Source organism: Anopheles coluzzii, chromosome 2 (assembly GCF_943734685.1).
Source record: "Anopheles coluzzii chromosome 2, AcolN3, whole genome shotgun sequence".
Taxonomy (NCBI): Eukaryota; Metazoa; Arthropoda; class Insecta; order Diptera; family Culicidae; genus Anopheles; species Anopheles coluzzii.
Genome location: NC_064670.1, coordinates 7,516,612 through 7,531,909, shown reverse-complemented (window position 1 = coordinate 7,531,909; position 15,298 = coordinate 7,516,612). Strand labels below are relative to the sequence as shown.

Genomic DNA, 15,298 nt, shown 5'->3' with positions numbered 1-15,298 from the left:
CGCCAATTGCTCGTGGAAGCAGCGCTTCTGAAAATTAAAGTCCATATCGCACTGTTGCAAACCCGCCAAACCGCGTGCTTGCTTGTTTGGGCATCCCCTTGATAGCTTTAATCAAGTGGTATACGCCACTGATTTGAGCGCCTGGGCTTGATTGGACGGAGCGACCCGGACCCACACGCCACGGATATCACTTGACCTTTCCAGCTGAACGAGCCGCCGTGCATGATGCGGCCTTTGGTTGCTGGTTGATCTCGTTGATGTCGATCGGATATGCTGTGTCGATAGTTTTGTGGCCGCTTCACGCGGTCCGTGGATTCAGCGGTTTTCGGGTGGGTCCGAAAACAGAGCCGTCGAGCATGAGAAGGACCGAGCACGCTGTGCTCGGTCGGGGGAAGATAGGTAAACATAGGGCGCGATGTTATCGCCCTTCGTCTGCCACAAGGGCGGTTGGACGGGCTTGCTATCTTTTAGCCGTTTTCGCGTCCCCGGCATGAAAGAACGAACGATGCGCCGATTTGTCGTCGACACTGCCATCGACAAATTGACGCCCTGATAGCACGACGCAATTGGGAGTTGTTTGCAAATGTGATTGGTGATTTGTGGGGAAATTGCTGTATTACACGCGATGGGCGAACCGTAATAGAGTGTAGTGTGCTGTTTGGCGCAATATGTAAACTACGCGGTTTTGAAGGGGATAGATAAATAGGAATAGATAAAAGAAAATACACACACAAATTGGTAAAATATGATGTTTAGCGTGGGTATTTGGTTATTTGAGATCTGATATTGACTATTAGTATCCCTTAACAATGAATGTGATAAAAAGCTTTTCTTATGCGTGTATAACTTCTTCGGGTGTTTTAGTAAGCATGGACAAATGAGAATAAAATATTATAGAAATCACAAAATATGCATTAAGTAAAGTGAATTTGAATTCCTTGAATTGTTGAACAATTGATTTTGGATTGGGATATCAAACGTATCATGAGTGTAATCTACCAAACTCTTCACGTACCACCAAGAGGTACATTATTAGTAATTTCTTCAAATTATACGTTCAATTTAACAATCCATTTCAAGTTCATTACAATTATAGTTTGCCCTTCCCTCTACTGGTACACACACCCATTCTTAGTGCGTTTATTTCCCCAACCTGAGCTACGACGCTCGACCGTATAACGCACGATCTTTCCCACTGTTTGTTTGTTGTTTCTTGGAGCATCAGTTTACGCCTCCCTAATTCAGTGCTGACACTTCACCCCATGCGTGCGAGACTAAATATTGCAAATTTTCCGAAAACTGCGGTACGTGATCAATTACAGCACTGTTTGCCTTTGCGCAATTGTACACGCACTCCTACGCGCGTTTAGGGGTGGAGCGTATTGTAACTAACAAACCCGGCGGGAATTTCGTTGACTAATGCACTGTTCCTGTTTATCTTTAGTCAATGCCAAAGCCGTAATCGCTAAACTCGGGGCATGAAAAATGCTTTTTTGGTAGAATTCTTTATGTTGTTGTTGAAACCAGCCATTTGTGTGTCTGGGGACCTTTATCCTTGCCCGCTTTTCCACAATGGCGCCATGCCAGCTTGGTATGATGAATTGTAAACAAACGCATCTTAAATCGCTGTAAAGCGGCTGAAAATACAGAATGAATTAAAGTGTAAATGCATAAAATGTAAGAAGAAAAAATCTAAACATCTTGTAATGCACACACACATACATGGACTTTTAATTACTGTAGTTGTTAAACCAATACAAACGAAACACTCACGCCCCAAGGTACATACGTAAGTATGTCCAAGTCGTCTTGCGTCTCGGAGACTGGAACCACCAGCAGTACACAAACAAACGTACACACACACAATTCCCAGGATTGTGTCGATTTGTGGCCGCTACGGTTGGGCGTTGGGCGCAAATTTATGAATTTATGTATTTGCTCGCACACATTCCCCGCTGGTAAGTCACCGGCTAAGTGTGAGATTATATTTGCAAACATTAGCAGCACGGAGCCCATTATCTGCTACCCATCCGGTCGGGGGGCTGCGTATGTATAATGAATATGCGCTCGGAGCAGCCTCGGGGGTCCGGGCTGGCCAGCAGCCAGCACACGTTCGGCTTTACGTTGCGCCGAAAGTCCGGGTGAACGTGTGAAACAACGCGCCCGACAACTCCCTGCTTTAATCAGACAAAACGAAGAAAGTAAAGGCATCCTCCGGTGGCGTTCTGTATCGTGGTAGTATCGGGAAATTTGGCACACTGCAATACACAACTGTCACCAAAAAATCAGTATACCACGCGGGCGCGTGTGTGTTATAAAAGGATGGTGGGGGTGAAAATGGGTCCCAAAACAAAGGGTTCGTATATGGAGCGTGGTAAAAAAAAAACGCGACCGCCTTAAACGCAGTGTGAATGCCGTCAAAGGATAATTAAAATTTAAATTAATATTCATAATTTCCACTGATAAATGGAAGCGATGCGAAACGGCGCCATCAACACCAGCATGCCATGCCCACCCACCCACCCATTCAGTCGTCGGATGTTTGCCGCCACCCCCTGTGCGCTAATGCGCATTGTAATACGTGTAATGCGCGAACGTGTAAACGTGAAGAGCAAACACTGTGGGGGAATGGGTAGGAAAGGACTATCAAGAACCAGGCAGACTTGTTGGCTCCTCATTATTTAAATCATCTTCATTAAGGGCCAAACGGCGTGCGCGCGCGTGTGTGTGTATGTTCGGGTGGGTGGTCGGTTGGAGGCGATGAATGATGAAAAACGAAAACGTCTTAGCAGAAGCGTTCGTGCCGTGCCGCTGGAGCTGGAAATCCTCGGCTGCTCCTTCAAGATGGGTTGTGAGAGTGTCTTCTGGCGCGCGGAAAGGGTACAACAACAGATTGCGGTTTTGTCGCTCGCCTGAACAAGCCATAACGGAACGGCATGGAGGCACCCGTGGGCTTCGGCCGGATTATTGGAGTGCCAGCGGAATGATAATGATGAATCATCTGCTGCTGCTGCTGCCTATTGTTTTAGAATGAGCTCGACTCGGTGGGTGATTGGATGCAAGAGAAACGTGTGGGTGGGTGTGTGTGTGTGTGTTAGAATAATGATGCCTCCTTACTGATGTGTTCTTGCACTGGAGCGAAGAAGCAACTCTGCACACTTGGCAGGGGATGGAGCTCCGGCCGACTTGGGCTTGGGAGCGCTCATAATAACGCTTAACGAATTTTGAAAGACAAATGCCCTGGATACATGGCGATTATGCTCCCTCGAAAAAACAGCTTTGCGATTATTTAGCGTCATTAATCGTACTCGAGGGGGTGAAAACACATGGAAGCAATTAAATGTGTTAGAAAGATGGTGCACTTTATGCAGTGGTGAAACATGCTATTCAAGCAACAAGTTTCTTTTATTAGTACACAAAATACAAGCTTTATAGGATAACATCCAATGAACTGTGAAGTGCTAAGTAGAGGATATGAGCACAGCGCCGATGGACAAAGTCCAAAGTCATGTTGATTGTGGAATTGCAATGAAAATATAGGATATTTTGATTCGAGATCAGTAACTTTGAATCAGCTTCAAGAATATGAACGACTCTTTGTGTGGAATGAATGTAGAAATCCGAATCTCATGAAGTTGAAGAGTCGTGAATTTCCATAGATTCATGAATCCATAAATATTCATAAATTCTTGTGATGATTCATGCATTTCCGAATCTCTGAAGATCATCACAGAATTAATGAATCCACAGATGTGTATGATCTATAGAGATTCATGAAAACAACTATAACAGAATTCATTACTCTCTTAAGTTTCATAGATCTACAGAATTTCATGAAGTGCATATGATACACAAATCTTCTGAAACACATAACGTGAGGACCCATATGGATCGTATGGATATCCGTGTACATGGTACTGAAATTGTCTCGAAAGCCTGTATAGGCGGGCATGACCGTGTAGGCCGTAGTCACCAAACAGATGACTTCTTCTGATCTTCTCAGATTAATACATTTCTTGAGATAATTGAATACATATATACACATAAATATTTAAAAATTTAGAGATTCAAGTACGATTTTGGATTCCTGAATCTTTGGTGATTCATAAATCTCGGAAGGTTCATGAATCTTTAGAGATTCGATTTAAGATTGAAATCCCTTATCGCTGGAGGACCTTAAAGATTCACGACGCAGAACACTACTTTTGATCGTTTTTGTATGATATTTTGTTTACTATGGTAAAAGCTTTTGTAAAGGTTGCAATTGTTTCAAATTTCTTCCAGCAATACTAACCATGCTTCTCTCTTTTCTCTTTCTCTTCCAGATATACTAAATTGTTAGTTTTACTAGTGACCTTACAGCTGAGCTTTACCGAATCCAGACGGGTAAGTGAACGAAGCGGACCAAACGGCACAGGTGTTCCGGCGAGCAAAACCATATGACCGGGTGTGTGCGGTGTGGTGAGGCGGCTCAAAACAGCAGCTGAAGTAAAAATTCAATTTCCGTACCGACCGCGGTGCTGCCAGCGGTTGTCATTAGGTGGGGCAGGTCCCTAGCCCCGGTTTCTAATTGAAAGTTCTAGCCCGCGGGAAGGGTACAAACGGGAGGATGGGTCTGTGCGAGTTGTAAAGGTCCTGTAGTAAGGGAAAGCACACCGCCTGTAAAAGAGGAGCGAGTTCAATGTTAATGAAATGGAACGACCATCGCCCGGGCGGTGTCCAAAAGGGAAGGCTTTGGTCTTTACATTTCCCAACGAATCGCTTCAGGACGGGTGAAAATTAGTTTTTTGCTACGTTCGCCACTCTCTCTCTCTCCCGCTCTCCCGTGTGTCTCGTTGGTCAATCGTTTTGAAGGTGTATAAAGTTGGATTTCGAAAAAGGTAGCACTTGACCTAATGGTTGCCCCTTTCCCTTAGTCCGCTATGTGCAAAACGGAAAAGGACGCAGTTCATTGAACATTGAGGGAAAAATGCAGACAGCAATTTTGTGCCGACAACGGCACAGCTTGTCAGGTTCTCCCTGGATGGAAGGAGCAGATGATCTCCACTGCATCCTGACCCTGTTCAAACAACTGACTCCCTGTCTACCCCCATTTATAAATCGCTTCGTTCCTTTCGGTTACCACGCTTACGACGCGAGCCTCGGACGATGTTTAATAGAAGTGGTTCGGTTGTACCATGGAGGCAACACGCACGGAATGGAATGCCAAGAATCTCCACCCGCACGCCGGGATGAATCACACGGCCAGTGGGAGGCGTCGGTGCGGGAGAGCGTCTAATTTTAAAATTAAATTCACAACTTGTTTACATAAGAATGGCCAGCAGTAGCACCTTTTGCTGCCCGTTAGCACGCTGTGCATTTTTTGTTGTTTTCACTCGCAAGGCCATCGCCATTCGGCACAATGTTGGGCATTTAATCGTAGTATGAGCCACCGCCACCTGCACAACCCTGCTTCTCCACCAGTGTCCTAATGATAATCTTCTTCGTGTGTGTTTGTGTGTGTCCTCCCTGTCAGTTCGGCGCGCGGCATAAACGGCAGCATGGCAGCAATCTGTACCAGCCGGAAAGTTTCATCATACCGGGCGGCGGCGAAGGACCACCGCACGAGCGGTGGAGCGCCTGGGGAGCACCGTCCGAGTGTTCGCGAACGTGCGGCGGCGGCGTTGCGTACCAGGAGCGCGAATGTCTTGATCTGGAGTAAGTAACACAGCGGCTAGTGCGCGTAACGTAAAGTATGTACATTAAAACACAATTGTGTGTGTGTGCATTTTTCTCTCTTTCTTTCCCCCTTCCAGCCACACCGGTGCGCCCGTCTGTACCGGTGGAAAGAGGAAATACTTCTCCTGCAACACACAGGTAAGTGTGACGAACATTAAGATGCGTGGCAAGATGTGTTCGCGAACGACCTTTACCGATGGGAATGGGCCATTTGAAGCTACGTAGAAGCGTGTATTTCTGGGAAGATCCCGAGGCCTCGCGAGAATCAACTATTCATGTAATTTGTGTCCATCAAGTTAACGCGCTAACGGCCAAACGGCCGATTGCAGAGGTGGCGTTCCGTCAATCGTTAGCGGCGGTGGTACTCGAGCGGAATGCGCGATACTCGTGGATTAATTGGAGATTGAAGCAGAGCAGAGCAAGCTGATCTGTTATTGATGAGAGTGTGCAAAGTGTGCGCGTTTAATTTCTTTCCGTAGCGTCAATTATTTACCTTTCTTTTTTCTCTCTTTTCGATTTCGATTTTCATTCACTTTTTTGGTGATTCGACAATATGGAAAGAGCGTGTATGGCGTTTGGCCATGGAGCTGGTTGGTGGAAAAGATTTCACATTTATTTTTTCCTCATTTTAATCTTACTTCTTTACGAAGACAAGCTCGTTTTTTGTGTAATAAACATCGACTACAGGCAGCAACAGTCTCATACAATCCTGCTTTGGAACTAACCCTTATAAACACTCCAAATACAATGCTCCCCAAATGGAACTCTTACGAATAACACAAAGAAAAACAGTATGCTCCGGATGCAAGATCTCAGGAAAACCGTACGCCCGAGCGATATAATATTGCACAACTTATAACCAACAGGACAACAGCTTTATTGACACACCGACGTGCAGCGTGCACCACCACCAACGTCCCGGCTGCTGTAAAGCACGTAACCATGATTCATTTAATTAAGGTATCAGTGTCATCAGTTCCGGGTTCTTTCTGTCGCTTCAGACGCTCTTCGGAAAATTCAATACTGCCACGCTGCTGCTGCTGTTGCTGCTGCTCCGGTTCCGATCGATTGTGTCTTACAGCTTGACAAACAAGCGTACACGGCGGGCAGTGGCAGACACCACCGACCGACTGCTACTATCATTGCATTTAAAAACACACTCCCGGCGCAGCCCCGTTTTCACCCACCACCGAGGGTGTTTCTTCCCGTTGATGCGCTATAATTGTGTCGATAAATTTTATTATGCCAGTGAAACATATTCAATTGCACCGGTCTGTCGGTCGGCGAGAGAGGTCGGCCGATGTGCAGCCAGCGAGCCAAGGAGCGTCCTGCTCAAGGCGCACCATTGCCGCAATAGGGAGTCCCTGGAATGGCGTAACGTGTCCCCGCACGTGCCAAAGGATGGTGCACCACCTGAAGCAAGATTGAAAAGCAGGAAAAGCGAAGCGGAAACAGAAGAATGCGACCAACCTGATCCTAACAAATCGATTACATTATGGTTTCCGTATTTTTTGCATTTCATTCCTTCCTTCTTTCTTGCTTTGTTCCGTCCGCTCCTCGTTGGTTGGCAGTTTTTGCTTGCATATTGGACGCCACTGATAAACGACTGCCGGCGATGCATCGTGCCATGCATTCATATTGAGTTATTTTGCCCGTCCAGCTTCCGGGGGGTTGTGTAGATTGTTTTTTCTCTCTATTTCCTTCGGTGGTTTTGTTTTTCACCAGCACGCCGGTGTGAATTATTGTGATCGATTTGTGGTGATCAAAGTTGCTGGTGGAGATAAGTCGTTAGATGAACACTGGAAATAGAACAGTTCTTGAATGTTTTAAAATAAGTTTAAAGTAAAAAGACAGTGCTCTAACAGCGTTTTTTTTTGTTCGTTTGCCTCACCCCGTCAGGACTGTCCCGAGCGCGAGCTGGACTTCCGCAAGCAGCAGTGTTCGGAGTTTAACGACGTCCCGTTCGAGGGACACCGGTACCAGTGGGTACCGTACACCCGGGCGCCGAACCCCTGCGAGCTGAACTGTATGCCGGTGGGCGAGCGGTTCTACTACCGGCACCGGGCGAAGGTGGCGGACGGAACGCGCTGCAATGATGAATCGTTCGACGTGTGCGTGGACGGCACCTGTCAGCCGGTCGGCTGCGACATGATGCTGGGCTCGCAGGCCAAGGAGGACAAGTGTCGCATCTGTCGCGGCGACGGCAGCAGCTGCAAGACGGCGTCCGGGCTGCTCGATGCCAGCAACCTGCAGGTCGGGTACAACGATCTGCTGCTCATCCCGGCCGGTGCCACGAACGTGCTGATCAGCGAGCGGGCCCCCTCGAACAACTATCTGGCGATTAGGAATCTGACCGGCTTCTACCATCTAAACGGTAACTATCGGATCGACTTTCCGCGCACCATCCACTTTGCGGGCAGCGATTGGCACTACGAGCGGCGTCCGCAGGGCTTTGCCGCGCCGGACCGGCTGACGTGCCTCGGACCGACGACGGAATCGGTGTACCTGGTGCTGCTGTCGCAGGATCGCAATGTGGGCGTGAACTACGAGTACAGCGTGTCGTCGAAGTCGGCCCCGGTGGACGAACCGGACAGCTATTCGTGGATGTACACCGCGTTCGAGCCGTGCACGGTGACGTGCGGCGGTGGGGTGCAGACGCGCAACGTGACGTGCAACAGCAAGAGCTCGCTGAAGGAGGTGGACGAAGGGCTGTGCAATCTGGGCGAGAAGCCACCGACGACGCAAAAGTGTGGCCAGCAGTCCTGTCCGCCCCGCTGGTTCGAGGGGCCGTGGAGCAACTGCTCGAAACCATGCGGCACCGAGGGCAAGCAGACGCGCGAAGTGTACTGCGAGCGTGTGTCGGCTGACGGGTAAGAGGGAGAGAGAGAGGAGAGGAAGTAGCTAGTAAATCCAATTTCACGAATACTTTGTGCACTGATGCTGATTTTCTCTCCATTTGCCCCATTACTTCCTCTAGTGAAACGAAAAAGATCGAAGATGACGTTTGCCTCGAGCAGGTCGGCAATAAGCCGGCGACGGAGCGGGAATGCAATCAGGGTATTATCTGTCCCGAGTGGTACGTCGGACGCTGGTCACCGGTAAGTGGATGATGGAGTTGTTGGAGGGAATGCTCTTGGGTCCTACTACTTTAACCTGTCTATTTTTGCCTTTCTCAGTGCAACAAACTGTGCGGCGAGGGCGAGCGAACGCGCAAGGTCGTCTGCTATCGGAAGGAAAATGGACGCATCACGGTGCTGGAGGACGAGGAGTGCATCACGGAAAAGCCGGCCGTCAGCGAACAGTGTATGCTGCGCCCGTGCGAGGGTGTCGATTACGTCACGTCGTCCTGGAGCGGAGTGAGTATTTTCGTTTTTCTCATCAAACAAAACAAAAAGTCGACCAAGTCGACGTAACTGGCGTGCTGCCGTTACGCCCGTGTATACACGCTTGCATACCTTTAGGCGCGTAACGGTTGGGGAGATGTTGGTTGTGTTTTGATTAACGCGTTTCGTGTACATTCCAGTGCGACGAGTGTGGTGCAACGGTGGAAACGCGTACGGTGCACTGTGCGTCCAAGTCGGGCACCGTGTACGACGCATCGTTCTGTGCCGATCGGCAGCTGCCGGAGCTGCGCCGGGAGTGCAAACTGACGCCGTGCGAGTACCAGTGGTACACATCCCAGTGGAGCAAGTGTTCGGCGGTGTGCGGCAAGGGCGTACAGACGCGCACGGTGGTGTGCGGTGTGTTCGACGGACAGTCGCTGAAGCGGGCGGACGATGACTACAAGTGCGACCCGGAGCAGAAGCCGGAGAAGGAGCAGGAGTGCGAGGGACCGCCGGAGTGCCCGGGCCAGTGGTTCGCCGGCCCGTGGACGGACTGTGACAAGGGTTGCGGTGGCGGTGTGATGTCGCGCAAGGTGCTCTGCCTCGCCAACGGTACGGTCGTGCCGGAGACGAACTGTGACGTGGACAAGATTCAGCTGGCCACGGAGAGCTGCAACAAGCACGACTGCACCGAGGACGAGGTGATCCCGGTGGAGGTGGGCAGCAAGCAGCCGGAGGTGGAAGACGACTACGACGAGGACGAGCTGTGCGAGGAGGAGGATGATGAGGAGGATGCGAGCGGCGATGCGAGTGGCGACGGTGAGGAGGATGGATCGGGTGCTGTGAGCACGGAGGGGCAGGACGGTGTTATGATGGTGACGGAGGATACGTCGCTGGTCGAGGGCATCGAGCTGGACAGCAGCGTTAGCGGCACGACCGAATCATCGCTCGAAACGGACGAAATGATGATGAGCGATGCGACGGGCTTCGACACTGGAGCGACCGATCCGGACGAGGGCTCCACGACGGAGGCGACGGTGGAAGGTTCCGGCGATGGAAGCAGCCCAATGTCCGAAGTGTCGGAAGGTTCGGGTGACGAGGGTGAGGCAACGACGGTAGTGGCCGCCTCCCGTGCGTCAGATGATGCATCGTCTGATGCGGCCGGTAGCACGACGGAAGCGTCCGCCTCATCCGGCAGCTCGATGGCATCGGAATCGAGTGGATCGACGGAGGCAAGCGCAGAAAGCTCGACCGAATCCTCGGACATGGCTTCGACCAGTCAGGCTTCCTCGGTGGAGGACTCAATGCCAACCACCACGGACAGTGGCGTGTCGACTACGGATGCTTCGGATTCGACCACCGACGTGACAGAAACGTCCACTAGCTCGACGGATGAGGAAAGTACCACCGATCTTAGTAGCACCACGACGATGACGGATCTGACCAGTACGATGGACGATGCGTCCACCACCGATGTGCCTTCGACGACGGATAGTAATGAGGCAGCGAGCAGTACGGTCGCTTCGGATACGGCAACGAGCAGCAGCAGCAGTGACGGTAGCACCACCGAAGTGTCGTCCGACGAAAGTTCGACCGATTCCAGCACGAAGATGGTGGAAGTATCCGAGTCTACCGAAACATCCGTGATGTCATCTTCCAGTGAACCCTCAGTGACAGGCACTTCCGTGGACAGTTCGAGCGAATCGGGAGCGACGGAAGAATCAGCAACGGGTGCATCGACCGATGGTAGCTCCACGACGGTGGACTCGACTGAGCCGACCGTAACCGGCGCCTCGACGGAGGACTTCACCGGTTCAACCGTAACGGAGGAAACGGTGGACGAGACCACGTTCGAAATCTGGGACTCCTCGACCGACGCCTCCACGACCGACGACGAAGCGGACGACCGCGAGAGCAGCACGCCGTACACGCTCACCTCGATCATTGCGAAGGAGCAGAAGCCGCGCAAATGCAAACCCCGTCCGAAGGTGCCCCAGTGCGCCAAGTCCACGCATGGATGCTGCCCCGACGGCAAGACGAAAGCGTCGGGACCGTTCCTGGAGGGCTGCACGCTGGCGGAAACGTGCAAGGAGACGAAGCACGGCTGCTGCCCGGACGGTGTGTCGCCGGCCAAGGGACCGAACGGCAAGGGCTGCCCGAAGGCGGAGTGTGCCGACACGCTGTTTGGCTGCTGCCCGGATAAGGTTACGCCGGCGGAGGGCAACGATGCGGAGGGCTGCCCGGTTGAGACGACGACCATGCCACCCGGCTGTACCGCGGCCAAGCACGGCTGCTGTCCGGACGGAACCACCGAAGCGAAGGGCCCGAAAGCGAAGGGCTGCCCCGGGGTGGAGAAGGAAGAGGAAGAAGCACCGGCCGGCACCGAGCAACCGACGCCGGAAGAACTGCCGGCAGCGGTGGAGGGCTGTGCCACCACGCCGCACGGATGCTGCCCGGACAATGCGACGGCTGCCAGTGGGCCCGACGGGCAGGGCTGCGAACCCTGCAGCCGGGAACCGTTCGGTTGCTGTCCGGATGGAAAAACGCCGGCGCACGGTCACAGCGGGGAAGGCTGCTGCCTGCAGACGCCGTACGGCTGCTGCCCGGACAATGTGGTGGCGGCGCGTGGCCCCAACCTGGAGGGATGCGACTGCCAGTACGCACCGTACGGCTGCTGCCCGGACAACAGGACGTCGGCGCGCGGTCACGACAACGAGGGCTGCGGGTGTCAGTACGCGCGGCACGGCTGCTGCCCGGACAAGGAGACGGAAGCGACGGGCCCGTCGTTCGAGGGATGCCCGTGCCATGCGCACCAGTTCGGTTGCTGTCCGGACGGCGTTACGGCGGCGAAGGGCCCGCACAACCAGGGCTGCCACTGTACGCACAGCGAGTTCAAGTGCTGCGGGGACGGCAAAACGCCCGCCAAGGGTCCGGACGGGGAGGGCTGCACCTGTGCCGACAGCAAGTACGGCTGCTGCCCGGACGGGGTCAGCGAGGCGCAGGGCAGCAAGTTCGAGGGCTGCACCGCCGTGCCGGAGTCGCCGCAGAAGGCGTGCGCGCTGCCGAAGGACAAGGGCCCGTGCCACAACTACACCGTCAAGCACTTCTTCGACGTGGAGTACGGCGGCTGCGGACGGTTCTGGTACGGTGGCTGCGAGGGCAACAACAACCGGTTCGACTCGGCCGAGGAGTGCAAGAACATCTGCGAGACGCCGACCGGCAAGGATGTGTGCCATCTGCCCAAGATTAGCGGCCCGTGCACCGGCCACTACAACATGTGGTACTACGACGCGGAGCGCAACATGTGCGCACAGTTCACGTACGGCGGCTGTCTCGGCAATGCCAACCGGTTCGAGAGCCAGGAAGAGTGCAAGGCGCTGTGCAGCGTGGACGACTCGAAGCGTGAGTGGCTCGACAACGCGTGTTGTTTAACTTCCAGCCGGGACTAATCTGGCATCTTTCCTCCACAGCACCGTGCGAACAACCGATGGAAGCGGGTCCGTGCAATGGAACGTTCGAGCGCTGGTACTACGACAAGGAGACGGACGGGTGCCATCCCTTCTACTTCGGCGGGTGCAAGGGCAACAAGAACAACTACCCGACGGAAGCGTCCTGCGGCTACCACTGCAAGAAACCGGGCGTACACAAGCGTAAGTATCCGGCTCGGGCCGGAGGTGTCCGTGTGTGTTATTTTTTGTTTCAGGCCGTTGCCAGTGCATGCCAGCATGGACCCCAGATGCTCTCTATCACTTGCTCCGTTACTCCCAGGATGTTGGCTGCATCGCGAATCGCGATTGGGTGTGGTGACGCTTTCTCTATCTTTCTCTCTGTTCTGTTCTGTTCTATCCATCCCTGTTCTGGTTTTGGCTCCTTTGATTGTGACTTAAAACGCGCGCGCGTACGGGCGCTTAACTCACCATAAAACCTTTCAACTTTCCCCGTAATCTAAACTTCCCCGCTGGGCATGGTGTAGCAAGCTGTAGCGAACCGCTGGACACGGGCAGCTGCGAAGCTCAGCAGCAGCAGCAACAGCAGCAGCAGGCCCGCTGGTACTTTGCCAGTGACAGTCAGAAATGCATGCCCTTCTACTTTACCGGTTGCGGTGGCAACGACAACCAGTTCGTTTCGCGCGATCATTGCGAAGAGCAGTGCCCACCGAAGGTTGGTAAGTAGTGTGCGCGCCTCGCGGTATGCTCTTGGGAGGCCAGGAGGCGCCCGAAGGAAAAAAAAGAGAGAGAAAAAACAGAAACAACCGTACCGTCCGACCCTTCCTACACATTTCCAACAACCTGCTGCGCATACACTCATCCACGCGAAAAGAGAGCGAAACGAGAGCAAAATTTAGTACCCATAGACGGAAGATCCGGTTCACAAAATTAAATCCGATCTTGGGCACAACAACACCTGTTTGGCGAACCACCCTTTGGCTTATTTGACAGAAACAAAAAAACAAAAAATCGTTTTACATTCTTTTCCAGCTTTCCCCGCAAGAAGTGTTCTTAAAAAAACAACCACTACCTCCCGCCCTAAGGCTTTTTCTGTACTAAAACACTCGTAGCCGTCCGTAACACTCATTCTCACGCGGAGGGTTGTGTAACCCCACGTTTGTCGCTTCCCTGCGCTAACCGTTTTTCCCCCCTTTTTGTTCGCCTCACGACAGAGAAAGACATCTGCTTCCTGCCGGCGGAGATTGGCGAGTGCCAGAACTACACCGCCCACTGGTACTTTGACACGAAGGACGAACGGTGCCGCCAGTTCTACTACGGCGGGTGCGGCGGCAACGGCAACAACTTTGCCGACGAGCAGTCCTGCATCAACCGGTGCATCGAGGAGGGTCCGAAACCGGTACCGGCTCCACCGGGGGCAGCCCCCGTGGCACCGGTGCAACCCGCAGCCCCCGGCCAACCATTCGACCGTAGCCAGTGCCAGCTGCCGATGGACAATGGGGATCGCGAGTGTAGCCCGTACGAGGCGCGCTACTACTTCAGCACCCAGACCGGCGCGTGCGAGCTGTTCACGTACACGGGCTGCGGCGGCAACGGGAACAACTTCCAGCGCAAGGAAGAGTGCGAACGATCGTGCGGCAGCGAAGGGCAAGGGGAACAGGACGTGTGTCAACTGCCGCACGCGTACGGCGAGTGCAGCGGGAACGAGGAGCGCTGGTTCTACGAACCGCACGAGCAGCGGTGCGTCCGCTTCGCTTACAGTGGTTGCGGCGGCAACGGGAACAACTTCGCGAGTGAGGCGGAATGTGAGCGCAGCTGCCCGGCTGGAGGACGCGCACCGGTCGATGTCGATGTGCGGGGACCGCATGAGCAGCAGCCGGCGGCCGGTAATGGCAGCCGGTGCGAGGAGGTGCCCGACTATGGCGATGGCGATGGGGACGAGATCCTGTTTTACTACAACGCGGAGCGGCAGTCGTGCGAGCGGTTCCGGTACAGTGGCGCCGGAGGCAACGCGAACCGCTACCGGTCGGAGGAGGAGTGTGAACGGGTGTGTGGCATGTACCGCGGTGTAGGTAAGTATCGACTGGAAGGAATGTCGGATCCCTACGTTGCAGTAAATTAATTTTAATCTCTATATTTTCATTTTCCCACCTTGCAGACGTTTGCCAGGATGCGGTCCAAGCAGGCCAATGCACGGAAAGCATTCCAATGTACTACTACGACTCGCGGACGCACGCCTGCTACGCCTTCAACTACAGTGGTTGCGAGGGCAACGGGAATCGTTTCGCGAGCGCCGAAGAATGCGAAGGAACGTGCGTGCATCAGCGGCCCGGCTTCGACGATGCTGGTAAGTACTGCGTGTGTGTGAGAGAGAGTGAAAATATCAAAAAGGAAATTCCATTACCCAAACATTCCCCTAAAACCCGCACTACAATCATTGCGATGTGTCTGCAGAGAAGCTGCACATCTGTAGCCTTCCGGTTCGGAAGGGTGACAGATGCGGGACCCGGTCCCGGAAGCTACGCTGGTACTACGATCCCGAGCGCGAGACCTGTTTCGCCTTCCGCTACCGTGGCTGCGGCGGCAATGCGAACAATTTCCCCTCGTACAGCAACTGTCGCACGTACTGTACCATCGAATGTAAGTCGTCGTCGCTATCGCAAATGTGTGTTTGTGGGGCAAAAATGGCGGTTGCTGCTACTGCTGCCAGGTGCTGTTGCTGCTGATGGAAAACAAAGCTGTTTGTCACTAAAACAAAGCTGTCTTTTGCTTTCGCATTTGCGAACCTTGGTCCTACGGTGGCGCGCTTCT

The 15,298-nt window shown here is 53.0% G+C and overlaps 1 protein-coding gene across 11 annotated transcripts in view; it reads left to right on the top strand.

The window, feature by feature from the left end:
- The window catches only part of LOC120953761 (papilin), a 64,336-nt gene that overhangs the window by 46,376 nt on the left and 2,662 nt on the right, over positions 1 to 15,298 (top strand). For 8 of the 11 annotated variants that reach the window (XM_049607358.1, XM_040373999.2, XM_040373998.2 and 5 more), the window contains exons 4-15: positions 4,326 to 4,386; positions 5,516 to 5,697; positions 5,796 to 5,856; positions 7,618 to 8,588; positions 8,696 to 8,816; positions 8,895 to 9,074; positions 9,242 to 12,443; positions 12,512 to 12,691; positions 13,015 to 13,206; positions 13,702 to 14,559; positions 14,646 to 14,834; positions 14,942 to 15,127. In XM_049607358.1, the coding sequence (XP_049463315.1) occupies positions 4,326 to 4,386; positions 5,516 to 5,697; positions 5,796 to 5,856; positions 7,618 to 8,588; positions 8,696 to 8,816; positions 8,895 to 9,074; positions 9,242 to 12,443; positions 12,512 to 12,691; positions 13,015 to 13,206; positions 13,702 to 14,559; positions 14,646 to 14,834; positions 14,942 to 15,127 (6,383 nt within the window). The remainder of the gene's footprint in view (positions 1 to 4,325; positions 4,387 to 5,515; positions 5,698 to 5,795; positions 5,857 to 7,617; positions 8,589 to 8,695; positions 8,817 to 8,894; positions 9,075 to 9,241; positions 12,444 to 12,511; positions 12,692 to 13,014; positions 13,207 to 13,701; positions 14,560 to 14,645; positions 14,835 to 14,941; positions 15,128 to 15,298) is intronic. The other 3 variants (XM_049607362.1, XM_049607359.1, XM_049607360.1) reach the window with 2 other exon arrangements.